The sequence below is a fragment of the Pristis pectinata genome, chromosome 14, assembly GCF_009764475.1.
Source record: "Pristis pectinata isolate sPriPec2 chromosome 14, sPriPec2.1.pri, whole genome shotgun sequence".
Lineage (NCBI taxonomy): Eukaryota > Metazoa > Chordata > Chondrichthyes > Rhinopristiformes > Pristidae > Pristis > Pristis pectinata.
The window spans coordinates 4,772,835-4,800,404 of record NC_067418.1 but is presented as its reverse complement, the minus strand read 5'-3'; the positions used below and the strand labels follow the sequence as shown (position 1 = coordinate 4,800,404).

Sequence of the window (27,570 nt, the reverse complement as noted above, 5' to 3'; positions counted from 1 at the left end):
ACAGGCCCTTCAGCCCAACTCGTCAATGCTGACCAAGATGCCCACCTAAGCCAGTCCCATTAGCCTGCATTTGGCCCAAATCCTTCTAAACCTTTCCTATCCGTGTACCTGTTCAAATGTCTTTTAAGCACTGTAATTGTACCTGCCTCTACCACTTCCTCTGGCAGCTCGTTCCATATACCCACCACCTTCTGTGTGAAAAACTTGCCCCTCAGGTCCCTTTGAAATCTTTCCCCTCTCACCTTAAACCTATGCCCTCTAGTTTTTGGTTCCCTTTCCCTGGAAAAAAGACTGTGTGTATTCACCCTATCTATGCCCCTCATGATTTTTTACACCTCTGTAAGGTCACCCCTCAAGTCTCTTACACTTCTTAGAATAAAGTCTGAGACTGCCCAGCCTCTCCCTATAACCCAGTCCTTCGAGTCCTGGCAGCATCCTCGGAAGTCTTCTTTGCACCCTTTCCAGCTTAATGACGCCTTTGCTATAACAAGGTGACCAGAACTGTACACAGGTGCAGCCTCATCAACACCTTGTATGACTGTGATATAACATCCCAACTCCTATACTCAGTGCCCTGACTGATAAAGGCCAGCATACCAAACACCTTCTACACCACCCTGTCTACCTGTGATACCAATGTAACTTACTTCTTATAATACAGGAGGGGGGCCATTCAACCCATCAATCCATGCTAGCTCCTAACAGAGCAACCCCATCAGTCCCACATGCTCAGCAAATCCCCGTTGAGTCTTTACCTGCACTAAAGGGGTAATATACAATAACCAATCAACCTGCCAGCACATCTTTTGGATGTGGGAGGAATCCGGAGACCTGGAGGAAATCCACACGGTCACAGGTAGAACGTGCAAACTCCACGCATGCAGAACCCAAGGTTAGAGTTGAAACTGGGTGCCTGGAACTGTGAGGCAGCAGAGGTAACTGCGGCACCCCCCATACTGACCAGTGCTATGGGAGGAGCTGGTAATGTTCTCTATTTCCTACTATCTTGACTTTTGACCTCACAATCTACCTTGTCATGACCATGCACCTTATTGTCTGCCTGCACTGCACTTTCTCTGTAACTGTAACACTTTATTCTGCATTCTGTTATTGCTTTTCCCTTGTACAACCTCAATGCACTGTTGTAATGAAATGATCTGTATGGATGGCATGCAAAACAAAGTTTTTCACTGTACCTCAGTACATGTGACAATAATAAACCAATTTTATTAACTTGGTAAGACAAGATAAGATGAGATGAGATATTTTTATTAGTCACATGTACATCGAAACACACAGTGAAATGCGCCTTTTGCGTAGAGTTTTCTGGGGGCAGCCCGCAAGTGTCGCCACACTTCCGGCGCCAACATGGCATGCCCACAACTTCCTAACCTGTACATCTTTGGAATGCGGGAGGAAACTGGAGCACCCGGAGGAAACCCACACAGGCACGGGGAGAATGTACAAACTCCTTACAGACAGTGGCCGGAATCGAACCCAGGTCGCTGGCGCTGTAATAGCATTACGCTGACCGCTACACTATCGTGTCTTGGTCTTCTGGTTGCTGGAAGATGGAAGGTGATTTCGAAGAGGTGCAAGTTTTGAGAGTAATTGTGTATAAATTGTGTGGTAGTAAAGGTCGTTTGGTCAGTGTTGTGACTTACACTCTCCAATCAATCTTAAATACTGTATATAATTATATGTCTGTGAGTATCTGTTATTGGCACCTTTCCATTTTGATAGATGATGTCCAACAACCTCTAGAGAATCGATTTAGTTATTAAATCTGTCAATCAATTAATCTCACTGGAATTTTGAAAGATTGTACACTTACAAATCAACTCATTGATCAGTTTCCCCAGCAGGAATGCCGTTCCACACCTGAAAATGTATAATCCATGTTCTGCAAAGCGGAAAGCTTGTGTTTGTTGTGGAGTTATAATTCCCTGTGATTCAAAATTGTACCTGCAAGCTCATTAGGCAAGCCTTTCTGAAATTAGTTCATAATAATTGCGATTAACTGGCACCAGCTGTGGTTCAGTAGGTGCTGCTCAAAGTCACAGCTTTCTTCCATTTCCAGAGATTTAAACAGATAATCCTAACAGATAGTTCAGTGCCAATGGTGATAGAGGCCTGTGCTGTTGGTGATCTCATCTGGTAGATGGTTGAGTCCTGACACCTCTCAGTTCCCCATGACCACTTTTTTGAAGTTCTCACTGTCCCAGGCCCAATATTACTCCTCACCCAACAGCTCACCTGATCATTGGCAGAGTTCCAGTGTGGGACGTCATTGAAACCTGCAGGACACTGAAAGGCCTGGATAGAGTGGACGTGGAGAGGATGTTCTTATCAGTGGGAGAGTCCAGGATCGGAGGGCACAGCCTCAGAATAAAGGGACATCCCTTTAGAACTGAGATGAGGAGGAATTTCTTCAGCCAGAGGGCGGTGAATCTGTGGAACTCATTGCCACAGAGGGCTGTGGAGGCCAAGTCATTGGGTGTATTTAAAGCAGAGATTGATGGGTTCTTGATTAATAAGGGGATTAAGGGTTATGGGGAGAAGGCGGGAGGATGTGGTTGAAAAAGAAATCAGCCGTGATTGAATGGCGGAGCAGACTCGATGGGCCGAATGGCCTGATTCTGCTGTATTTTATGGTCTTATGGGGGCTCTTGCTGGCTGGAACAGCCTGCAGTGTTCTTCTTACGAGGTTGACTTTCTGGATTGTTCCTTTGGCTGACTGCAGATGTCCTGATGCCGCACCAAGGGCTGGATAAGCAGCGAGCTGATTTTGCAAACTTAATACTGACAAAGCTCCCTCTTTTCTCCCACTCTGAACACCCAGATCATTGATCACGAGGACACGCAGTTTATGACCAACTGCCCGTACGCTGTCACCGAGAGCACACCCCGGAGAAGGACGCGGATTCAGGTCTTTTGGACGGCACCGGCTGCTGGCACGGGCTGCGTTGTGTTGAAGTAAGTCACCACACTGTTCTGCCAGAGGTTAGGCATTTTCGTGGGGCCTGGTTTCAAATTTAAAGTCGAGTTTATTGTCATCTGCACAAGTCCATGTGTGCACAGGTGCAATGAAAAACTTACTTGCAGCAACATCACAGGCACATTCACAAGAAAAACATGCATTAAACATAAATTATTGAAAATAATACAAGAAAGAACACAATTAGTACAAAAAAAAAGTCCATTGTAGTTCAAAGTGGTCATAGTGTAGCCAGTCTGAGATAGTGATTAGGGTTGTGCTGGTTGGTTCAAGAACTAAATGGTTGAAGGGAAGTAGCTGTTCTTGAACCTGGTGGTGTGGGACTTCTGTACCTCCTGCCCAATGGGAGCTGTGAGAAGATGGCATGGCCCGGATGGTGGGGATCTTTGATGATGGATGTTGCTGCCTTGAGGCAGCACCTCCTGTAGATACTACCGACAGTGGGGAGGGATGTGCCCGTGATGTATTGGGCTGAGTCCACTACTCTCTGTAGCTTCTTACGTTCCTGCACATTCAAATTGCCGTCCCAGACCGTGATGCAACCAGTCAGGATACATTCAACAGAACATCTGTCGAAGTTTGTTAGAGTGTTCAGTGACAAGCCGAACCTCCTTAACCTTCGAAGAAAGTAGACACGCTGGTGCACCTTCCTCGTGATTGCATCAAAGATAAGATATCTTTACTAGTCACATGTACATCGAAACACACAGTGAAATGCATTTTTCGCGTAGAGTGTTCTGGGGGCAGCCCGCAAGTGTCGCCACGCTTCCGGCACCAACATAGAATGCCCACAACTTCCTAACCCGTACGTCTTTGGAACGTGGGAGGAAACTGGAGCAACCAGAGGAAACCCACACAGACACGGGGAGAACGTACAAACTCCTTACAGACAGTGGCCGGGATCGAACCCGGGTCGCTGCACTGTAATAGTGTTATGCTAACCGCTACACTACTGTGCCTGCCTATGTGCTGGGCCCAGGCCTGGACATCCAGTATGTTAACGCCCAGGAATTTAAATCTGCTGACTCTCTCCACCACCGATCCCCCAGTGTAGACTGGCACATGTTCACCCTCCTTCCTCTTCCTGAAGTCAACAATCAGCTCTTTAGTACTGATGTTGTGCGAGAGGTTGTTGTGGCAGCTCTCCGTTGCAGCACTGATAACTACGTACTTACCACACTTGGAGTTTTCACATGAAAATCCCAAAGTTTTTGCTGGTGATTCATCCCTCCTCTGTGGACTGAGCTGTTCCCAACCTTTGCTACTGCTGTCCTAAGCTGTTTAAGAACCAGTCCCAGTTTAAAACACGCTGAAAGGCTTTTGCTTTATTGCATGTGATCTTCAAGACTTTGAAAGCATAATTACTGCTTAACAATCTACTGCTCTAATATTAAAAATAATTAGGATAATTCCTTCAGATTATATTTCACAATACCAGGTTTTATAATTCTATAAAATTACTTGTAATTTTTATATTCAATGATATTTCTATGTTTATCACTTTATTACTTATGATATTCTATAAAATTACTTATGATCTTATAGAGGTGTATACAATCATGAGGGGCATGGATAGAGTGAGTGTAGACTGTCTTTTTCCCAGGGAGAGGGAATCAAAAACCAGAAGGCAGAGGTTTAAGGTGAGAGGGGAAAGATTTAAAAGGGACCTGAGGGGCAACTTCTTCACGCAGAGGGTGGTGGGTGTGTGGAACGAGCTGCCAGAGGGAGTGGTAGAGGCAGGTACAAGAACAACATTTAACAGGCAGTTGGACAGGTACATGGATAGGAGAGGTTTACAGGGATAGGGACCAAACGTGGGCAAATGGGACTAGCTTATACAGGCATTTTGGTCAGCATGGACAAGTTGGGCCGAAGGGCCTGTTTCCTTGCTGTATATGACCCTACTTGAGCTTCCACTTTAGTCGTGTGTCTATGTAACAATTTTTATTCTACACCCTGCATACTGTTTAAAAAGTTAATTAAAAACTGTATGTGAGAATTCTTATATGTGATTGGCTGCTTAGTCAGCTTGATGATGTCATTGACGCTGGACACCAGGGTATCTGATTAACTGTAGCCTATTAGCAAAAGGTGTTATGGGAGATGGAGTCCTCACCACAAAGATCCTGTGATCATGGTGGACACTTTGATTCACTGTCAACATTGAGTGCCATCGTTTTATCACTGACAGCAAATTTTGGGCTGAGATTTTCTCCGATATATCTTTACAGGGGTTCAACAAGGCAAAACGAGAGCAGGTTCCATTCCAAAAGGCAGCACAATGGCGTAGCTGGTAGTCTTGTGCTCGATCCCGACCTTTGGTGCTGTCTGTGTGGGGTTTGCACGTTCTCCCTGTGACCGTTTGCCGAGTTTCCTCCCACATCCCAAAGATGTTGGTAGGTTAACTGGCCACTGTCAGTTGCCCCTTGTGTGTGGGTGGAGTGGTAGAATCTGGGGGGAGTTGATGAGAGCGAGGGATCAGGAAAAATGTGGGGATGGTCAGTGCCACCAATTAACCTATCAATCCAAACGCCTTTGAAATGTGGGAGGAAACCTGAGTACCTGGTCAGATGGAGAACGTGCAGACTCCACAAAGAGAGCTCCAAAGGTCAGGACCGAACCCGGGTCAGTGGAGCTATGCGGCTGTGGTAAAAAAGGCACCTGGACGGGTACATGAATAGGAAAGGTTGAGAGAGATTTGGGCCAAACGTGGGCAAATTGGACTAGCCCAGATGGGAATCTTGGTCGGCATGGACCAGTTGGGCTGAAGGGCCTGTTACCACAATGTACTTCTCTATGAGTTCAAATTCCTACATCTTAGTGCTCATGGAGCAAGGTCCAGTTTGTTATGTTTTTATCATTGGTATCTCTGGACATTAGGCATTATACTAGTTGTCGATTTCAAACCAATTGTGCTCTCGTCAACTTGCCCTTACTGCAATCCCAAATGACACAGTGGTGCAGTTAATAGAGTCATAGAGTCATACAGCATGGAATCGTGACCCGAATCGTCGACTATTCCTTTCCCCCCAACAGATGCTGCTCGACCTGCTATGTTCCTCTATAAATCGCTATGCACATGTAAACTCCCAGCTGTTTATTCTCTGCTGTAGAGGGAGATGGAATGGGGACTAAATTATTCAGGTGTTCCACCAATCGATTCAACCACGTCTTGTCTGAATCTTAACTCTCGTTAACCACCAAAGTTGCTTCAGCAGATAGTGTGTTGCTCCAGATTCCAGCATCTGCAGTCGCTTGTACAAGTACATTTTAAAACAAATGAAAACGTTAGTGCTGATTGTGCAAAGACCTGTAAGGAACATTGTGTGAATGAATTGGTAATCTACATTCGTGTCATTGGTGAAGGAATAACGGTTGGGAAACATCATTTTTAAAATAATGACCATGGGATACTTTACTTGGGGAGTGCAGAGAAGACATCAGGTGGCATTTCAGGCAACGGACTTCAAGTGATAGAGTCACACAGCTTGGAAGCAGGCCCTTCGGCCCAAATGGTCCATGCCGACCAAGCTACCCATCCAAACTAGTCCCATTTGCCAGCATTTGGCCCATATCCCTCTAAACCTTTCCTATCCATGTACCTGTCCAACAGTCTTTTAATAGTTGTTATTGTACCTGCCACATACATGCCATCCTTAGTGTAAAAAGAATTACCCCTCAAGTTCTTATTAAATCTTTCTCCACTCACTTTAAACCTCTGCCTTTGAGTTCCTGATTCCCCAACCCTGGGAAATAGACTGTGTGCATTCACCCTACATCTTAGCAAATGAAGTAGGCCATGTCTGCATGCAACGAGACCCAGACAAGCTCGAGCCATGGGCTAGTAAGTGGCAAATAACGTTCAGACTATTAGTGAGTCATAGAGTCTACAGCACGGAAACAGGCCTTTCGACTCAACTGGTCCATGCCGACCAAGATTCCCATCTAAGTTAGTCCCATTTCCCGCGTTAGCCCCATATCCCTCAGACCTTTCCTATCCATGTACCTGTTCAAGTGCCTTTTAAATGTTGCTAATGTACCTGCCTCACCCACTTCCTCTGGCAGCTCGTTCCACAAATGGACAATCCTCTGTATGAGAAAGTTGCCCTTCAGGTTCCTACTAAGTCTCTCCCCTCTCACCTTAAACCTATGCCCTCTAGTTCTTGATTCTTGAGTCTTGGAAAAAGACTAAGTGCATTCACCCTATCTATGCCCCTCATGATTTTATGCACCTCTACAAGATCACCACTCAGTCTCCTACACTCCAAGGAATAAAGTCCCAGCTTGTCCATCCTCTTTCTGTAACTCAGTCCCTCAAGTCCTAGCAAAATCCTTGTAAATCTTCCTCAGCACTGTACTGGGAAGATCAGTGTGGATAACCCGGCTCAAATCTCTGGAGTGGGACTTGAACCCTCTGAGCTGTGAGCAGCACTGGACACCTGCTCACCATTCTCTTGTTGATTTACTGTTCCCACTTACACAGCAAGCTCTCTTATCTCACCTGATGTACCTGTGGGTGTTATGTACCAGACAAGTTCATCGTTGCATTATTTTTACTGGGCTATAATGTGGTTGGATTGAACAAGCTATGCAAGATCAACTTGCTGCAGTACACAGAGAGGGTATGAATGTGAAATGAAATTAATGGACCAGCAAGCGTGTGTCATTGCAAAAGCTGCAATGGAAAACCACAGAGGTTCACAGTCATTTAATTACTTTTTTAGTGTCTGAACCACAGGAACATGAAACAATATAAATTATGCAGCTGTGGAACTTAAATTCAATTAATAATCTGGAATTTGGAAAACCAACAACTAGGCTTGGTAATGAAGACCACAAAAACTAGGCTGTTGTAAAAATCGTCCCATTTTTGTCCTCTTTCCCACTCGCCCCTCTCCCTCAGACACCCTTTGCCCATCTTCATCCCCTTCCTGGTTCTATCCACCCACTCAGATCCCCCCCTCCAATCTGGTTCCAACTGCCATACACCTCACCCCTAATGGTTCCTATTCTCACCTCCTTTACTCTGGTAGTGCTTTGTGTTCCTGCTCCCTCCAGCAGCTGTCTCCAACCTTCACCCTCTCCTCTGTCTGCCCTCATCTCTCGTTCAGCGGCCACTGTCTCCCAACCCCACCCCCTTCCCCTCCCCTTACCTGGCAGCGCCTGCCTGTCATCTTACACCCCTCCTCAGTCCACCAATCGCCTCGGGCTCCTGTCTCACCGCTCCCCCTCTCCTCTTTATACCGGCCACCTCGCCTCTCTCCCACTCTCAGTCCTGATGTAAGGTTTCGACCCGAACCGTCGACAATTCCTTTCCCCCCAGAGATGCTGCTCGACCCACTGAGTTCCTCCAGCAGGCTGTTTGTTGTTGTAAAAATCTATCTGGCTCTCTAATGCCCTTCAGATTTGGTCAATGTGTGACTCCAGACCCAGCCTACCTTAATGCTGAATATGGACATGGTAGAGTCAATCCCAGCGCAGTTGACCTTGCGAATATGTGGGGAGTGGTGTCTAAACTGGGAGTGCTGTCCTACAGATTAGTTAAGCAACAGTCTAACATAGTCCCAGTAGCAGAATCAAACCTTAGTTACAATGTGGTTGGGAAAGGTTTAGAGGGATATGGGCCAAACACAGGCAAATGGGACTATCTCAGTTAGGCAACTTTGCCAGCACGGACGAGTTGGGCCGAAGGGCCTGCTTGTGTGCTGTATAAAATCTATGTGCCAGTCTCCTCCATCACAATCTGTAGAGACGCCCTGTTCCATCAATGGGACAGACCCAACACTCTGGTACGCAAGTGGGAAGGACTAACCTTTACAATCCTCAGCATTGACTCATGCCCCTGTGAAGTTCTGTGGTATTAGATCAAACATGGGCAGGAAAACCGCCTCATGATTACAACCATCTGTCCTCTCTCAGCTGATGAATCAGTGCTCCACCGTGTTGAACATAGAACATAGAACACTACAGCACAGTGCAGATCAGAATGTTGGGCACTCCATAAATGATGAGGTGCCTGTTTAGTGAAGCGAGGAATATGGGACTATTGATGTGCTAAACAAAAGCAGCATGCATAGACAGAGCTAAACTGGTCATTGACTTCAGGAAAGGGGTGGTGTACATGCACTTGTCTACATCAGTGGTGCTGAGGTCGAACAACACTTGGAAGAAGCACTGAGAGTAGTAAGGGTATGGAGTGTATTCTTTGTAGGGGCTTTGATGTCCATCATCAACAGTGGCAGGGTAGGACCATCACCGACTGAGTTGGCTGGATCCTGAAGGACACAAGTACCAGACTACATCAGTGGCAGGTAGTGAACTTGACCTCCTCCTCACCAATCTAACCTGTGGCAAATACATCCGTCCACAAAAACATTGGTAGCAGTGACCATCGCACAGCCCTTGTGGAGACAAAATCCCACCTTTACACTGAGGACACCCTCTGTCATGATGTACTACATAGGATAGACCCAGAAAAGAGGCACAAGCGACTGTAGATGCTGGAATCTGGAGCAATACACAAAACGCTGGAGGAACTCAGCGGTTCAGGCAGCATCTGTGGAGGGAAATGGACAGTCAAGGTTTCCGGTTGAGACCCTTCATCAGGACCCAGAGTAGATCTGGCAGCTCAAACCTGGGCATCCTTAATGCAATGTGGACCACCAACAGCAGAAGGGTCCACCACCACACTCTGTTACTTCATCCCTGGCCTATCCATCAGTCTATCGTTATGTTCAAGCCAGGGGATCAACCCTGAATCAATGAGGTGCAGGTCAAAATGTTGGGCACCCCATAAATGATGAGGTAAGATAAGATAATGTGGGATGACTGATATGCTAAACAAAAGCAGTGTGCCTAGACAGAGCTAAGCTGGTCATTGACTTCAGGAAAGGGGGCGGTATACATGCACCTGTCTACATCAGTGGTGCTGAGGTTGAAAGGGTTGAGAGCTTCAAGTTCCAAGGAATGAACATCACCAATAGCCCGTCCTGGTCCAACCACGTAGACACCATGGCCAAGAAAGCTCACCAGTGCCTCTACTTCCTCAGGAGGCTAAAGAAATTTGGCATGTCCCCTTTGACACTCACCAACTTTTATCGATGCACCATATCTAGATGCATCACGGCTTGGTATGGCAACTGCTCTGCCCAGGACAGCAAGCAACTGCAGAGAGTTGTGGACACAGCCCAGCACATCATAGAAACCAGCCTCCCCCCTCCATGGACTCTGTCTTTACCTCTCGTTGTCTTGGTGAAGCAGCCAGCATAATCAAAGACCCCACCCACCTGGGTCATTCTCTCTTCTCTGCTCTCCTATCAGGGAGAAGATACAGGATCCTGAGGGCACATACCACCAGGCTCAAGGACAGCTTCTATCCCATGGTGATAAGACTATTGAATGGTCCCCTTAAACGATGAGATGGACTCTAGACCTTACATCTACCTTGTTGTGATCTTGCACCTTATTGTGACCTTGAATCTTATTGTCTACCTGCGCTGCACTTAATCTGTAGCTGTGACACTTTACTCTGTATTCTGTTACTGTTTTTACCCTGTACTACCTCAATGCGCTGTGTAATGAATTGATCTGTAAAACGGTATGCAAGACAAGTTTTTCACTGTACCTCAGTACAAGTGACAATAATAAACCAATACCAATACCAATAAGCAATTTCTACAGTCCTACCACATCTGGCCATGAATGGTGGCAGACAATTAATGGGATAAAGAAGTTCCAAGAACATCCCCATCCTCAACAATGGTGGGAGCCAGCACATGAGTGCCAAAGACAAGGCTGAAGCATTCACAGCTATGTTCAGCTGAGAGCACCAGATACAGCAAAGGCTGTTGGACCAAACATCATCCCAGCTGTAGTACTGAAGACCTGCCCTCCAGAAATAGCTGTGCCTCTAGTCAAGCTGTTCCAGTACCCTTACAACACTGGCATCTCCCCAATGGTGTGGAAAATGACCCAGGTATGTCTCATTCACAAAAAAGGAGGAAAAATCCCATCCACCTAATTACTGCTCAAGCAATCTGCACTCAATCGTCAGTAAAGTAATGGAAGCTCTCACTGCAAGGACTGTCAAGTGGCACTACTCACTGATGCCTAGTTTGGGTTTTGCCAGAGCAATTTGGCTTCAGACCTCATCACAGCCTTGGTCCAAACATGGAACAAAGAGTTGAGGATGACTGCCATTGATACCAAGGCGGTACTTGTCACACTTTTACATGGTTTGGTACGGCAACTACTCTGCCCAGGACCGCAAGAAACTGCAGAGAGTTGTGGACACAGCCCAGCGCATCATGGAAACCAGCCTCCTCTCCTTGGACTCTGTCTTTACCTCTCGCTGCCTTGGCGAAGCAGCCAGCATAATCAAAGACCCCACCCCCCTGGGTCATTCTCTCTTCCATCAGGCAGAAGATACAGGAGCCTGGGGGCACGTACCACCAGGCTTAAGGACAGCTTCTACCCCACTGTGATAAGACTATTGAACGGTTCCCCCAATTTCTCATTTCTTTTTCTTTTTTCCCTTTTCCTTGGAGCAGACTCGGATGGGCCGAATGGCCTACTTCTGCTCCCTTGTCTTGTGATCTTGTGATCTACCACCTGCCAATCACTCTAGTTTCATGTTAATACCTGGTTTGGCCAATGGTAGGAGGATTGGTAGTATCTCTACCAGATTGGCTACAGCGTCCAAATGTATCAGCCCGTCCTTGCTTTGACAATTCTTGTTGTCGCTAACAGATTGTTGGTCCCATCATCTCCCTTAGAAATCCATGAGATCTTTTCCCAGCTGGGACTGATTCCATGGGAGTCTGATCTTCAGGTTTTTTTCAGGTAACGGGCAACATAGGTAAGGCCAATGTGTATTGCTCCTGGAGACACAAGGGACTGCATGTGCTGGAATCTGGAGCAACAAACAATCTGCTGGAGGAACTCAGCAGGTCGAGCAGCATCTGTGGGGGGGAAAGGAATTATCGACATTTCAGGTTGAAACCCTGCATCAGGATGCATATATTGCTGAACAGGAGGATTAGCGTAACCAGTTAAGAGTCAATCACATTGCAGTTGGTTTGGAGTCACACACAGTTTGCGTAGGGATGGCTGATTTTCTTCCCTGAAGCGTGTTTGTGAATCAAATTGGTTTTTTTGTGACAATCTGGTCATCTTATTGTCATTGTTACTAAGGCAAACTGTTCTCTTTCACAAATTCCAGAAGTGCTGTGGTGGGATTTGAACTGAGGTTTCTGGGATGTTAGCTTGGGATTCCAGGTTAGTAGTCCAGTCACTTAACCTCTGCACCACCGACACCACTGTTTATGTGACACCGTGGTGTAGCAGTTAGTGCTGTTGCCTCACAGCTCCAGAGACCTGGGTTCAACCCTGATCTCTGACGCTGTCTGTGTGTGGAGTATGCACGTTCTCCCTGTGACTGCTTGGATTTCCTCCGGGTGTTCCAGTTTGCTCCCACATCCCACAGATGTGTTGGTAGATTAATTAGTTAATCTACATTATCCCTTATTGAAGGTTAATGGTAAAATAAGTCAATGGGAGTTGATGTGCGTGTGAGAGAGAATAAACTGCAGAGGTACAGGGAAATAAGGAGAGGAGGGATTGGACCAATGGGATTACTAACCTGGGAGTCAGTATGAGCCAGAAGGGCTGAATAGTCTCCTTCTATATTGTTATATCAGTCATACTGTATGTATATCCTCTTTGTAACCTTACTATCACTGTGATAGGGAGTGGTAGCCTTTCATGTCACTCTGTCCTCCACTTTTAGCAAACATTTTTTTCTTTATCATGCACTCCAAAATATTCCCTGAAACCTTTCCACCATCGACAGGACACAAGTCAGGAATGTGATGGAAAACCCTGCACTTGACCAGATAAGTATGGCTCCAACACTCAAGAAGCTTGACACTTGATTGGTACCCTGGTCACCAGCCTAAATCTTGGGAGGTATCCAGGACTCCTACAGATTTCTACAGATGTACAGTGGAGAACATTCTAACTGCTTGCATCACTGCCTGGTATGGAGGCTCCAATGTGCAGGATTGCAAGAGGCTGTAGAGGGTTGCAGACTCAGCCAGCTCCATCACGGGCACAACCCTCCCCACCATCGAAGACATCTTCAAGAGGCGGTACCTCAAGAAGACAGCATCTATCACCTAAAGACCCTCACCATCTGGGTCATGCCCGCTTCTCGTTACTACCATCAGGGAGGAGGTACAGGAGCCTGAACACCCACACTCAACATTTTAGGAACAGCTTCTTCCCCTCCGCCATCAGATTTTTGAATGATCTATGAACCCATGAACACGACCTCGTTATTCCTCTCTTTTGCACTATTTATTTATTTTTTGTAATTTGTAGATTTTTATGTCTTTGCACTGTACTGCTGCTGCAAAACAACACATTTCATGTCATACGTCAGTGATAATAAATCAGATTCTGAAATCTGATGCCGATAAGCTTTCTCCCACTTCCTTTAACCAATAACTTTGAAACTTTGTGGTGTTTGTTGGGAACTTACTGTACAGATATTTCTGCAGTCAAGTGACCCTAACCCTAACCAATGTCAAAGTAACTTATTGGCTGATGTATGGACTTCTGGGACAACCCAAGAGCATAAAAACTTTTGTATAAATTCAAATTTGTTCTTTCTTGCTCGAGTATTTCACACCCAGGAGGTTTCCATTATGAAGTCAAAAATCACCCAGGCAGAGCAATGTGTTTCTTCCAATTTTGTCTCATTCTGCTGTGCTGTCCATACAACTCCCCAGGCACAGAGGCTCATCAACCATTTCATTTTGCAGAGCAAGCATTGTGCAGAAGCGGATAATCTGGTTCCAGGATGATGGGGCACTTACCAAGAGACTGTGTGAGAAAGGTAAGTGTAATTTTCTGACATCTCTGTGCAATGTTTCCACTGAGACTGCTAATTGTCCTTTGCTCTTGTGTTTACGTACAATGGATCTTGGTTTGAGGTTGCATTAGTTTAAAGCTAGCTCGTTGGCAGTAGAGTCGCAGAGTCAAACGGCACAGAAGCAGGCCCTTCGGCCCAACTGGTCCATGCCGACCATGATTCCCACCTAAGCTAGTCCCATTTCCCCATGTTTGGCCTGTATCCCTCTCAACCTTTCCCATCCACGTACCTGTCCAAGTGTCTTTAAAATGTTGTCGTACCTGCCTCAACCACTTCATCTGGCAGCTCGTTCCATATACTGACCACCCTCTGGGTCAAAAAGTTGCCCCTCGGGTTCTTGATTCCCCAGCTCTGAGAAAAAGACAGTGTGCATCCGCCCCATCTATGCCCCTCATATGAATTTACACACCTGTATAAGATCACCTCTCATTCTCCTACCCTCCAGTGAATAAAGACTGAGCCTGGCCAACCTTTCTCCAAAACTCAGTCCCTCAAGTCCTGGCAACATCCTCATAAACACCCTCTGCACTCTTTCCAGCTCAGGCAGTGGGGATAACTTGGACACTTTGAGATCCTGAAAAACGAACGATGACAAGTCAACATCCTGCATTGAGATATGAGATTTCTTTATTAGTCATACGTACGTCGAAACACACAGTGAAATGCTTCTTTTGCGTAGTGTTCTGGGGCAGCCGCAAATGTCACCACGCTTCCGGCACCAACATAGCATGTCCACAACTTCCAACCCGTACGTCTTTTGGAATATGGGAGGAAACCGGAGCACCCGGAGGAAACCCACGCATTCACGGGGAGAACGTACAAACTCCTTACAGACAGCAGCCAGAATTGAACCCGGTCGCTGGCACTGTAATAGTGTTACGCTAACCGCTACAATACTGTGCATTACTCCCCTCCCTGAATTTTATTTCCTCTGGTTTTAAAAGAAACATAAAAGATTAACAGGCAGGCAACTATCGCTCTCTTTACACAGGTATGCAAGGTCAAAATCGACCCCAGTATTATTTATAACCTGGTGGGTTGGGGCTTGTTTTGAAGTTGAGACATTTAGCAGTGAGCTGGGTAAAGTAATTGGATTACAATGTGTTTGACCAAAGCTGATGATGTGATCCATCTTCGCGAAGGAGTTCAAAGCAATCAATGAGCAGTTTCCGCAACTGCAAGGCTCCTGGGCAGCTTGCATTCAGGAATTCCGAGGTGATTGTAAGTTTGCTCCATAAACCTGCAGCAGCACACAAAACGCTGGAGGAACTCAGCGGGTCGGGCAGCATCTGTGGAGGGAAATGGACAATTGACGTTTCGGGTCGAGACCCTTCACCTGGACTGAAAGAAAGAGGGAGGAAGCCAGTATAAAAAGGTCGAGGGACGAGGTGAAACAAGAGCTGGCAGGTGATAGGTGGATCCAGGTGAGGAGGAGTGGTAGGCAGATGAGGGAGGGGGGAGAGAGGGAATGGTGTCAGAAGCCGGGAGGTGATAGGTGGAGGTGACAAAGGGCTGAAGAAGAAGGAATCTGATAGGAGAGGGCAGTGGACCATGGAATAAAGGGAGGGAGGTGGGGAGGGGAACCAGAGGGAGGAGTGTGTGGGTGATGGGTGGATTGAGAAGGTGGGGCAGGGGAAAGAGATAGGGTGATGGGGGGCAGTTGGATCAGGAGGAAAAGGGGAGGGGGGGAGAGGGACAGAGGAGAGTGAGAATTCGATGTTCATGCCGTCAGGTTGGAGACTGCCCAGGCGGAATTTGAGGTGTTGTTCCTCTAATAAACCTGCCCTTCGATTGCCACAAGTTGACAGAGGATCAACAGCCTCACACAGCAAACCTCAAGACGATGTGTAGGAGGAGGTTCTTGCCGAGATCTGGGGGGAGTAGTTGACACAGCAGAGAGAGCTAAACTCTGTAGCTTGCCCTTGTGCCATCCATGTTGACACTGGGTATCGAAGTGCTACCGTTCACTGTTCTCCGGCACCTTTCATGATTCCCTCTATCTTTTAGCACCTTGAAGAAAATAAATTGCTAAAATGTGCATTTGAAGCAAGGAAATGCAACACCGCTTCAAACATAAAGCATTGTGCTTCAAACACAATTGTAGTTGTGTAGAAGTTTGCTTTGTCCGCACGTGGAGTATTGTGTGCAGTTCTGGTCGCCCCATTACAGGATGGATGTGGAGGCTTTGGAGAGGGTTGCAGAAGAGATTCACCAGGATGCTGCCTGGATTAGAGGGCATTAGCTGTAAGGAGAGGTTAGACAAACTTGGGTTGTTTTCTCTGGAGCAGTGGAGCTTGAGGGAAGACATGATAGAAGTTTATAAAGTTATGAGAGGTATAGATAAACAGGCAGTATCATTTTCCCCAGGGTCAAAATGCCTAATACTAGAGGGCATGCATTTAAAGTGTGAGGGGGAAAGTTTAATGGAGATTTATGAGGCAAGTTGTTTTTACACAGAGAGTGGCAGGTGCCTGGAACATATTGCTAAGGGAGTTGATAGAAGCAGTTATGATAAGGGCATGTAAGCATGGTAGTGTAGCGGTTAGCGTAACGCTATTACAGCGCCAGCGACCCGGGTTCAATTCCGGCCGCTGTCTGTAGGGAGTTTGTACGTTCTCCCCATGTCTGCGTGGGTTTCCTCTGGGTGCTCCGGTTTCCTCCCACATTCCAAAGATGTACAGGTTAGGAAGTTGTGGGCATGCTATGTTGGCGCCAGAAGCGTGGTGACACTTGCGGGCTGCCCCCCAGAACACTCCACGCAAAAAGATGCATTTCACTGTGTGTTTCGATGTACCTGTGACCAATAAAGAAATCTTATCTTATCTAAGAAGCTTTTAGATTGGCATGTGAATATGAAGAGAATGGAGGGATATTGATCAGAAGAGATTTAATTTAATTAGGGGAGGTAGTAGGAGCAGATACAATGGCAACGTTTAAAGAGGCTTTCAGACAGACACATGAATAGGCAGGGAATGGAGGGATATCGACCATGTGCATGCAGATGGGATTAGCATCATGGACAGTGTGGACATGATGGGCTGAAGGGCCTGTTCCTGTATTGTACTATATTCTATGTTCTGTTAGAATATAAAAGCATGACTGAGGAGTAGTCAGCCAACAACAGCAGCATCATATCACAGCACAACAAGAATACAAGCATTGACCCAAAGGGTAGTACTCCTGGAGCACTGAACACTGTTCTGGTCCCCTTACCCGAGGAATGACACAGTCGCAGGCCACAGGAGATATGCCAGGCTAATTCTTGGGATGAGAGGCTTGACTTATGAAGAGAGGCTGGACAGTTTGGATCCTTTTTCTCCGGAGTTTAGAAGAGGGGTGATCTAATTAAAACATTTTAGTTCATTAAGAGGCTTGACAGGGTTTTCAGTAGTGGGATAATCGCAAACAAGGGGACAGAGCTTCAAGGGAAGGGGCCGGTCATTTAAAACCGGGGTATGTAGAAATCTCTTCTTGCAGAGGGTGATGGATCTTTGGAATCCTCAGCCCCGGAGGATTGTGGAAGCCGGATCATTGGAAGTATTTAAGGTGGAGGTCGATACAATTTTGAAAGATCAGGGAATTGAGGGGCATGGGAAACTGACACAGAAGAGGAGTTGAGGCCTGGAGTAAATCAGCCATGGTCATACTGAATGGTGGCGCAGGCTTGAGGGGCTGAGTGGCCTACTCCTGCTCCTATTTTCTTGTGTTCCTGATCATCACTGACCTCGACCTACCTGTTGATTTTATTTTCCTTTTGAGAGCGCTGAAATAACTGCACATTTTTTTGATTAGAAACATACAAATACAGAAATAGGCCCTTGAAAATTAGAATGCCACTGTACCCACTCCAGATATAAGTGGACCTTAGGTGAATACCATTCCCCAGATCTTGGCCCGTAACACCACAGGTCATGTGTCTTTAAATGCTCGTCTATGTGCCTTTAAACACAGTGAGATGTTCTACCTCTTCCACAGACCAGTGATTGAGTGAAGTCAATTTTATCAAGTCAAGTTTATTGTCATATGCACAGGTACACACAGGTATGCACAGGTGCAATGAAAAACTTACTTTCAGCAGCATCACAGGCACATCACATCAAAAAAGCAGCATTCACAAGAAAAACATAAATTAAACATAAATTAAACATAAACTATAACTTTTTCTAAAAAGAACACAATTAAACAAAAAAAAGGTCATTTTAGTGCAAAGTGATCAAAATGATCAGTGTTGCTAAACAGACACTTTTTCCCAGTGCGACAATGACTAACATGAGAGGACATAACTTTAAGGTGATTGGAGGAAGGTACAAGGGGGATGTCAGGGGTAAGTTCTTTACACAGAGAGTGGTGGGTGCGTGGAACGCACTGCCGGCAGAGGTTGTGGGGGCAGATACATTAGGGACATTTAAGAGACGCTTAGATAGGCACATGAATGATAGAGGAATGGAGGGCTCTGTGGGAGGGAAGGGTTAGATAGATATTAGAGCAGGATAAAATGTCGGCAGAACATTGTGGGCCGAAGGGCCTGTACTGTGCTGCAGTGTTCTATGTAAACTGTCGTGGTCAATCCACCTCCATCTGTTTGCCACTGAATCCATCCCTCTGAGTGACTGACCTCTCTGCTGAGGGAAATAGTTCTTCTTGATTACCCTATTTAAGCCTCCCATAATTGGATAAACCTCAGTTAAATCTCCCTGCCATCTCTTTCATTCCAAGACCTAGACAGTCTCCCCTCATGATCATAACTGTACAGGCCTGACAACACTTTCCACTGCACCTTCTCCAGGCAATCCTGTCTTCCTTTAGTGTGGTGACCAGTAATGTACACAGTACAGCTGTGGCCTCACTTGTTCTTGCGTGACCTCCCTGTTCTTGTACCCTGTGGCTTGGCAGATAAACGTGACCATTCTGTCTGCCTTCTCAATCACGTTCCCAACCTGTCCTGCTACCATCAGAGGTCTGTGGACATACACTCCAAGATTCTTTTTCTCGTGTTGGGTTTCAGCTGTGGGATATATATCTTAAGCATGAAGTATCTTAGAGTGTAAGTGTTGTATTTAACGTGGAACATAGAACAGCACAGCACTGGACAGGCCATTCGACCCACGATGTTGTGCTGATCTTGATGCTAAATGTCCTCCTCCTGCGTATCATCCATATCCCTCCATTCCCTTCATACCCATGTGTCTATCTAAAAGCCTCTTAAACTCCACCAAACTGCCTGCTTCCACTACTACCCCTGGTAACCCATTCCAAGCACCCACCACTCTCTGCGTAAAAATACCTGCCCCTCACGTCACTTTTAAACTTCCCCTCTCTAACCTTAAAAGCACGTCCTCTGGTGTTTGATGTTTCTACGCTGAGGAAAAGATTCTGACTGTCTACTCTATCTATGCCTCAATTTTAAAAACCTCTATCTGTTCTCCCCTCAGATTCTGACGCTCTAGAACAACCCAAGTTTGTCCAACCTTTCCTTACAGCTCGTGCTCTCTAATCCAGGCAGCATCCTGGTCAATCTCGTCTGCACCCTGAGAATTTTCTGAGATTCAGTCCCAGCAGCATCAACAGGACTGAATCTTTCAAGTAGAATACATGTTCACTGCTATGTCAAGTGCTTAATGTATGTTTCAATTGCCACCATGTGGGATCCAAATCCACAGAAACCAATACATTCTGGTGATAGAAATACAAGAGACTGCTGATGCTGGAATCTGGAGGTAAAACCAAACTGCTGGAGGAATTCAGCAGGTTGAGCAGCATCTGTGGAGGCAGAGGGATGGTTGATGTTTCAGGTTGAGATCCTGCATCTGGACTGAGAGTGGGAAGGGAGATAGCTGGTATCAAGAGGTGAGGGAGGAGCTAGCGAGTGATAGATGGATCCAGGTGAGGAGGGGTAAATGGGCAGGTGGAGACAGGTGTGGGAGTCAACGTCAAGTTTATTGTCACATGCACAAATCCATGTATTCACAGGTGCAATGAAAAACTTACTTGCAGCAGCATCACAGGCACATAGCATCAGATAAGCAGCATTCACAAGAAAAACATGAACTAAAACACAATCTTGGCAAGAAATACACAACTAAAACAAAAAAAGCCATTTTAGTGCAAAGTGATCAAAGTGGTCATAGTGTTGCTGTACTGAGGTAGTGATTAGGGTTGTGACGGTTGGTTCAGGAACCAAATGGTTGAAGGGAAGTAGCTGTTCCTGAACCTGGTGGTGTGGGACTTCAGGCTTCTGTACCTCCTGCCCGATGGGAGCTGCGAGATGATGGCATGGCCCGGATGGTGGGGATCTTTGATGATGGATGTTGCCTCTTGAGGCAGCGCCTCTTGTAGATACTACCGATGGTGGGGAGGGATGTGCCCGTGATGTATTGGGCAGAGTCCACTACTCTCTGCAGCTTCTTACGTTCCAGCACATTTGAGATACCCTGGTCATAAATTCTGGTCATAACTGGTTCGATCAGGACACTAATAGGATACCATTCTATTACAGTTATGAAGCACGGATTGCGTTAATAAAAGATACGTTTCTCCCTTCCAGTGTCGAGTGAAGAGTCTGCCACAGAAAGACCCATCCAGGACTGTTGTGCCTGTGGAACAGCAAAGTACCGATTAACGTTTTATGGAAATTGGTCAGAGAAAACTCATCCGAGGGATTATCCAAGTAAGACATGAGACTTCCATCAGTGAGCTTTTCTCTTCATATATTGAATGCCTTTTGAATCAAAAGCTTTAATAGACTGTGAAATAGTCTTTAAGTTTGGACAAATCAATTTAAGGAGGCTGCTGACATTCAAATGAATCCAGCAGTTCTTTGAGTTGGAAGTGGGAGAGAGGGAGCCACAAAGAAGTAAAATGGAACAGAGGAGAAGGTCAATAACTTCAATAAAAGCTTCCGTCAACCCTTTAAAAAAGGGAAATAAAAGACTCTGACAAAATAAATTGATACTTTAGAAAAGTATTACAGTAAAAACTTTGATAATCTGGTATCTGGTTGTTTGGAAATCTTGATGGTTCAGTAAGTTGTTCACTGACTCCTGATTCTGAGCTCAGCTTCACTCACTGGGACCCCTGGTTCCTGCTCTCCCTTTAAAACTCATCGGGGGCCGCTTCCCATGCTTCCTTTAGATTCACTGGGACCTTGGTCCCTGTGCTTCATGGACTCTGTCTACACTTCTAGCTGCTTAGGTAAAGCAACCAGCAAAATCAAAGACCCCTCCCACCCTGGACATTCTCTCTTCTTCCCCACCCCCCCCACCCCCCCCCCCCACCATCGGGCAGAAGATGCATAAGCCTGAAAGCATGTACCATCAGGCTCAAGGACAGCTTCTATCCCGCTGTTATAAGACTATTGAACGGTTCCCTAGTACGATAAGATGGACTCTCGACCTCACAATCTACCTCGTCATGGCCTTGCACCTTTATTGTCTGCCTGCACTGCACTTTACCTGTAACTGTGACACTGTATTCTGCATTCTGTTATTGTTTTCCCTTGTACTACCTCAGTGCATTGATGTGTTGAAGTGATCTGTATGGATGGTATGCAGAACAAAGTTTTTTGCTGTACCTCGGTACGTGTGACAATGATAAACCAATCACCAATTTACCCTTTAAATGTCGCGGGGCCTGTTTTGAGCTTTCCCTTAAAACTCACCTGGTTCTGTTTCCTATGCTCCATTGAATCTGAAGGGGTCCACTGGAAAGTTTCTAATGCTAATCGAAAGTGCATTGGTGTATTAATTGGAATAATATGCAATAGTCTGGAATATGTGCCAATCCAGTACCACCAAATTCCCCAGCGTGCTGGATTAACCAAGTTGTACTGACCATGGAACTCCATAGCAAAAAGAATTGGCCATTCAGTCCATCTGATTCATACCACTGTTTACGTTCCACACTTACCTCCTCTCATCCCTCATCAGCTCACCCATCTGCCTAAACCTCTTTTCCTTTAGCACTGACATACTTATCATAGAATCATAGCACAGTACAGCATAATACAGGCCCTTCGGCCCACAATGTTGTGCCGACCTTTAAACCTCACCTAAGACTATCTAACCCCTTCCTCCCACATATCCCTCTATTTTAAATTCCGCCATATGTTTATCTAGTAATCTCTTGAATTTGACCAATGTACCTGCCTCCACCACCACCCCAGGCAGCACATTCCACGCCCCAACCACTCTCTGGGTAAAAAACCTCCCTCTGATATCTCCCTTGAACTTCCCACCCATTACTTTAAAGACATGCCCTCTTGTATTGACCATTGGTGCCTTGGGAAGGAGGCGCCGGCTGTCCACTCTATTCCTCTTAATTCAGTATCCTTTTAAATCCTATAATATTCTCTTCTAAAGTTTCCACATTCTCTTTGTTCTCTGAATAAGGCAGTTTCTCCTGATTCCCAATGGGATTTATTAGCAACTGTCTCATATTTATGGCCCTTGTCATGGATTCCCTTGCAAGAGGAAGTATCTTCATCTGTCCTATTGAAAAGCTTCATCATTTTAAAGACTTCAGTCAGGTCACCTCTCAGTATTCTGTCTTCATAGGGAAGAGCCTGTGTGTGCACTCTCCTGATAGGAAGAGCCTTGGTATTATCCTTTTAAACCTTTATTCCCCAATCTCCATTGCCTCTGCTTTCCTCCTGGTAGGTTAGTTAGATTCTCTCACTGGACACTTTATTCTACCTACAGAGTAACTGCGGCCTTTAAAAATCATTGCTTGTTTTCCAAGTTGATTTACATGTATATGTAAAAATCGAACAGTCATTTGAAGCCTGTTTAGCTCTGGCTGTTGCCTTGATTACAAGTTGTTAATTATCTATTCCAACACACATAGACTCATACAACACGGAAACAGGCCCGTCGGCCCAACTGGTCCATGCCGACCAAGATTTCCATCCGAGCTAGTCCCATTTGCCCGGATTTGGCCCATAACCTTCTCGACCTTTCCTATCCATGTACCTTTCCAAGTGACTTTTAACTGTTATTGCACTTGTCTCAAACACTTCCTCTGGCAGTCCCAGGTGAAAAGGTTGCCTCTCAGGTTCCTATTAAATCTTTCATCTCTCACCTTAAACCTAGTTCTTGATTCCCCAATCCTGGGAAAAAGACTGTGTGCATCACCCTGTCTATGGCCCTCATGATTTTATACACCTCTATAAGATCGCCCCTCAGTTTCCTATCCTCCGATGAAAGAAGTCCTGTGTAAAACTCTGTAAAAAATGTTCTTTAACAATGGACGCAGTGGGGCCGTAAACTGGGAGAACAGTCTAGGCAGAGGGAAACAGCACTATATTGGGTAGATTACAGCCTTAGCAATGCAGAGGTCCAATGATGTTGAGGAAGGGGATCAAATCTTACCACACCAGTTATCAAATTCAAATTTCATTCATTAAATAAATTCTGGAACTTCAAAAAAAATCTATTATTGGTAATAATATTGGCCATGCGATTAGACAGGGTGGTAAAGAAGGCATGTTTGCCTTTATTGGTCGGGGCATTGAGTATAAGAATAAGGAAGTCATGCTACAGCTGTACAAAACCTTGGTTGGGCTGCACTTGGAATATTGTGTGCAATTCTGGTCACCCCATTACAGGAAGGATGTGGAAGCTTTGGAAAGGGTGCAGAAGACGTTTAATAGGTTGCTGCCTGGATTAGAGGGTATGAGTTGTGAGGAGAGTTGGACAAACTTGGGTTGTTTTCTCCAGAGTGTCAAAGGCTGAGGGGAGACCTGGTATTGGTATTAGTTTATTACTGTCACTTGTACCGAGGTACAATGATAGAGGTTTATAAAATTATGAGAGGCATAGATAGAGTAGACAGTCAGAATCTTTTTCCCAGGGTAGAAATGTCAAATACTGGAGGACATATGTTTAAGGTGAGATGGGGGAAAGTTTATAGGGATGTGCGGGGCAAGTATTTTACACAGAGTGGTGGGTGCCTGGGATGGGCTGCCAGTTGTAGGTGAAAGCAGATTCAATAGTGCTGTTTAAGAGGCTTTTAGATAGACACATGAATATGCAAGGAATGGAGGGATATGCAGACACAGTAGTGTGGTGGTTAGCGTAACGCTATTACAGCGCCAGCGACCCGGGTACAATTCCAGCCTCTGTTTGTAAGGAGTTTGTACGTTCTCCCCGTGTGTCTACGTGGGTTTCCTCCGGGTGCTCCGGTTTCCTCCCACATTCCAAAGACGTACAGGTTAGGAAGTTGTGGGCATGCTATGTTGGCGCCGGAAGCGTGGCGACACTCGCGGGCTGCACCCAGAACATTCTACGCAAACGATGCATTTTACTGTGTGTTTGGATGTACATGTGACTAATAAAGAAAGCTGATCTCTTATGGATCATGTGAAGGCAGAAGAGATTTAATTTAATTAAGCATTGTGTTCAGCACAGAGATTGTGGGCTGAAAGGCCTGTTCCTGTGCTGTACTGTTCTATGTTCAATGTAATGATATTGTGGAACTACCAGATTGCCGGATACAATTCCATGATGTGTAAATTTCATCCGTATCTGTTTCTAGCTCCAAAGAGACAATGTTCAGGGACAGCTGTGGGGTCCCAGCATCCTGTGAAGAAACAAAATAAGTACGAACGTACAAATTAAGAGCAAGAGTAGGCCCTTCAGCCCCTTGAGTCTGCTCCAGTGTTGAGTAGTAACCTCAGCTGCACCTTTCCACCTGTCAGCAGTAACTTTAACCCCTCTGCTTATCAAGAATGCATTTACCTCCACCTCAAGACATAATCAAAGACATCATCAGTTACAGAGAAAGTGCAGTGCAGGTAGACAAATAAAGTGACATAACGATGATGTAGATTGGGAGTTCAAGAGTTCATCCTTAGTGTATGAGAGGTCCGTTCAAGAGTCTGATAACAGTGGGATAGAAGCTGTCCTTGAGCCTGGTGGTACGTGCTCTCAAGCTTTTGTATTTTCTGCCTGATGGGAGAGGGGAGAAGAGAGAATGTCCCAGTGGGGGATGGATCCTTGATTATGTTCACTGCTTTGCTGAGGCAGCGGGAAGTGTGGACAGTCAATGGAGGGGAGGCTGCTTTGTGCGATGGACTGGGCTGTGTCCACAAATCTCTGCAATTGTCCTGTGGCTTTGGGCAGAGCAGTTGCCATACTGAGCCGTAATGCATCCGGATAGGATGCTTTCTATAGATTACGAACAGCTTCCCATTCACTCCAGATCTATTGTTCTCCACGACTTCTGGAAGCTTTTCTGCATCTTCTTCTGTGAATACAAGCCATCCCCAGGTTACGAACACCCAACCTATGGACACTCCTGCATACAAGTGAGCTCCCGTGATACTATTAATTTCAAATGACCAACGTACATGCATATGTTTGTTCCCACGAGTGGCAGAACCAGCTTCCTCCCTCCCTCCCTCCCCCTCTCCCTCCCTCCCCCTCTCTCTCTCTCACTCTCTCTCTCTCCACTTTTAATAAATGTTCTTTCTTATCAATCTTATTTGCTTTTGATGCCATTCATTACAGTGCTGTGGAGGTGTGGTTACCATATCGAGTGGTTATTGTGTATTTTACCAGTTATGGACAAAGTCGACTTATGACGTCTGCAGAAATGGAATCCGCTCATTACCTGGAGATGGCCTGTATAGACACAAGATATTTGTTTACTCGTTGGTCTTTCCTTACTGACGCATATTATTCTCATGTCTCCATCTGCAAGGGACCCATATTAGCTTTTGCTCTTCTTTTCCTTTTCAGATATTGATGGAAGCTTTCACACTCTGTGTTTGTGTTCCTCATTACATTGCTCATGGAATCAATTCCTTGGCATTGCTTTCCTGATTTTAAAGTTTTTGCACTCCTCAGGATTACTGTTCTTTTTGGTTATAAGCCTCTTCCTTTGTTCTAATACTAGCTGGGCCGTTTTTCAATTTTTTTTGGTTTGTATGTTTAGATATTGTAAAGTATGTGCTGATGTTTTAAATGTTAATCATCGCTTTCAATGATGTATCCCAATCGAGCAAAGCCAACTTATGCCTCATATCTTCATAGTGGGAAGAAGGCAGGAGAATGGGGTTGAGAGGGAAAAATAAATCAGCCGTGGTCGAATGGCAGAGCAGACTCGATGGGCCAAGTGGCCTCATTCTGCTCCTATGTCTTAAGATCTTATGGTGATTTGGTTTGTTCAAATTTAAGATCAGCTCAGATTGAAATAATTTACCTTCAGTAATTGAAAATCATAAAACAACAGATACTGGAAATTTGAAGTGAAAAACAGATGTGGAAATATTCAGCTCTTTAGACAGGAGTCGGGACATTATGTTATGAGTCATTGCTGAGGCCGCACTTGGAGTACAGTGTTGGTCACCCTGTTATAGGAAAGACGTGGCTAAACTGGAAAGAGTGCAGAAAAGATTTTTGATTATGTTGCTTTGACCAGAGGGCTTGAGTTATAGGGAGAGGTCAGCCAGGCTAGGTCTTTATTCCTTGGAACATAGGAGAATATGGGGTGACCTTATAGAAGCCTTTAAAATTATGAGAGGCAGAGATAACATGGATGGTAACAGTCTTTTCCCCAGGGTAGGGGAGTCCAAAGCTAGGGGGCATAGATTTAGGGTGAGGAGGGAAAGATTTAAAAGGGACCCGAGGGGCAACTTTTTCATGCAGAGGGTGGTGAGTATATGGAACGAGCTGCCAGAGGAAATGGGTGAGGCAGGTACAACAGTATTATCTAAGAAGCACTTGGATAGGTACATGGAGGGGTGGGGCTTGGAGGGACATGGGCCGAACGCAGGAAATTGGGACTAGCTGGGTGGGCACCATGGTCGGCAGGGACTGGTTGGGCTGAAGGGCCTGTATCCGTGCTGTATTGCTCTCTATCTATGACTTTATGACAGCATCTGTAGATATCAGGTCTGCAGTACTTGCATCATCTAAGACACCTTAACTGTATTTTGCCCTTTGCCTCGTGCTTCACTGTATGGAGTTCCTACTGTTGCTATGCATCATTCCCAGCCTGCCTTTGTTCTGTAGCCACACATGTATGTATGAACGGTTCCCCCAGCTGGAACTCCCAGATCCCACAAATCTACCCTCCAATAGACAAGCCTTGTAAAACGAAGGTTATGGCTAACACGAGGGGGCATAATTTTAAGGTGATTGGAGGAAGGTATAAGGGGGATGTCAGAGGCAAGTTTTTCACACAGAGAGTGGTGGGTGTGTGGAACTCACTGCCGGCAGAGGTTGTGGGGACAGATATGTTAGGGATATTTAAGAGACTCTTAGATAGCCACATGAATGATAGAGAAATGGAGGGCTCTGTGGGAGGGAAGGGTTAGATAAATCTTACAGCAGGATAAAATGTTGACACAACATCATGGGCTGAAGGGCCTGTACCGTGCTGTAATGTTCTATGTTCTATCTTAACTCCATGAAAAATATCAGAAGAGTCTATGTGCCCTTGAGAGCAAGAAAAGTATTGGTATTGTTCAACTGTTAGATTTCTGGGTAGTTGCAATGTGCTTATAATGCATTAAATGCATTCTCCAGGTTGCATCTGAGCACTTTATGGTACAGCGCAATATTCTCTCCCTTTGTGAGCAATGAGATATAATGTCATCTTTATTTTCAATAGTTCTGGTTTTACCTTGCAGAGCCAAATT

At 45.6% G+C, this 27,570-nt stretch overlaps 1 protein-coding gene across 1 annotated transcript in view; it reads left to right on the top strand.

The window, feature by feature from the left end:
* Positions 1 to 27,570, top strand: part of spon1b (spondin 1b) — a 353,689-nt gene that overhangs the window by 7,985 nt on the left and 318,134 nt on the right. Inside the window, exons 3-5 of the mRNA XM_052029057.1 lie at positions 2,843 to 2,976; positions 13,822 to 13,895; positions 20,476 to 20,598. Of these exons, the coding sequence (XP_051885017.1) occupies positions 2,843 to 2,976; positions 13,822 to 13,895; positions 20,476 to 20,598 (331 nt within the window). The remainder of the gene's footprint in view (positions 1 to 2,842; positions 2,977 to 13,821; positions 13,896 to 20,475; positions 20,599 to 27,570) is intronic.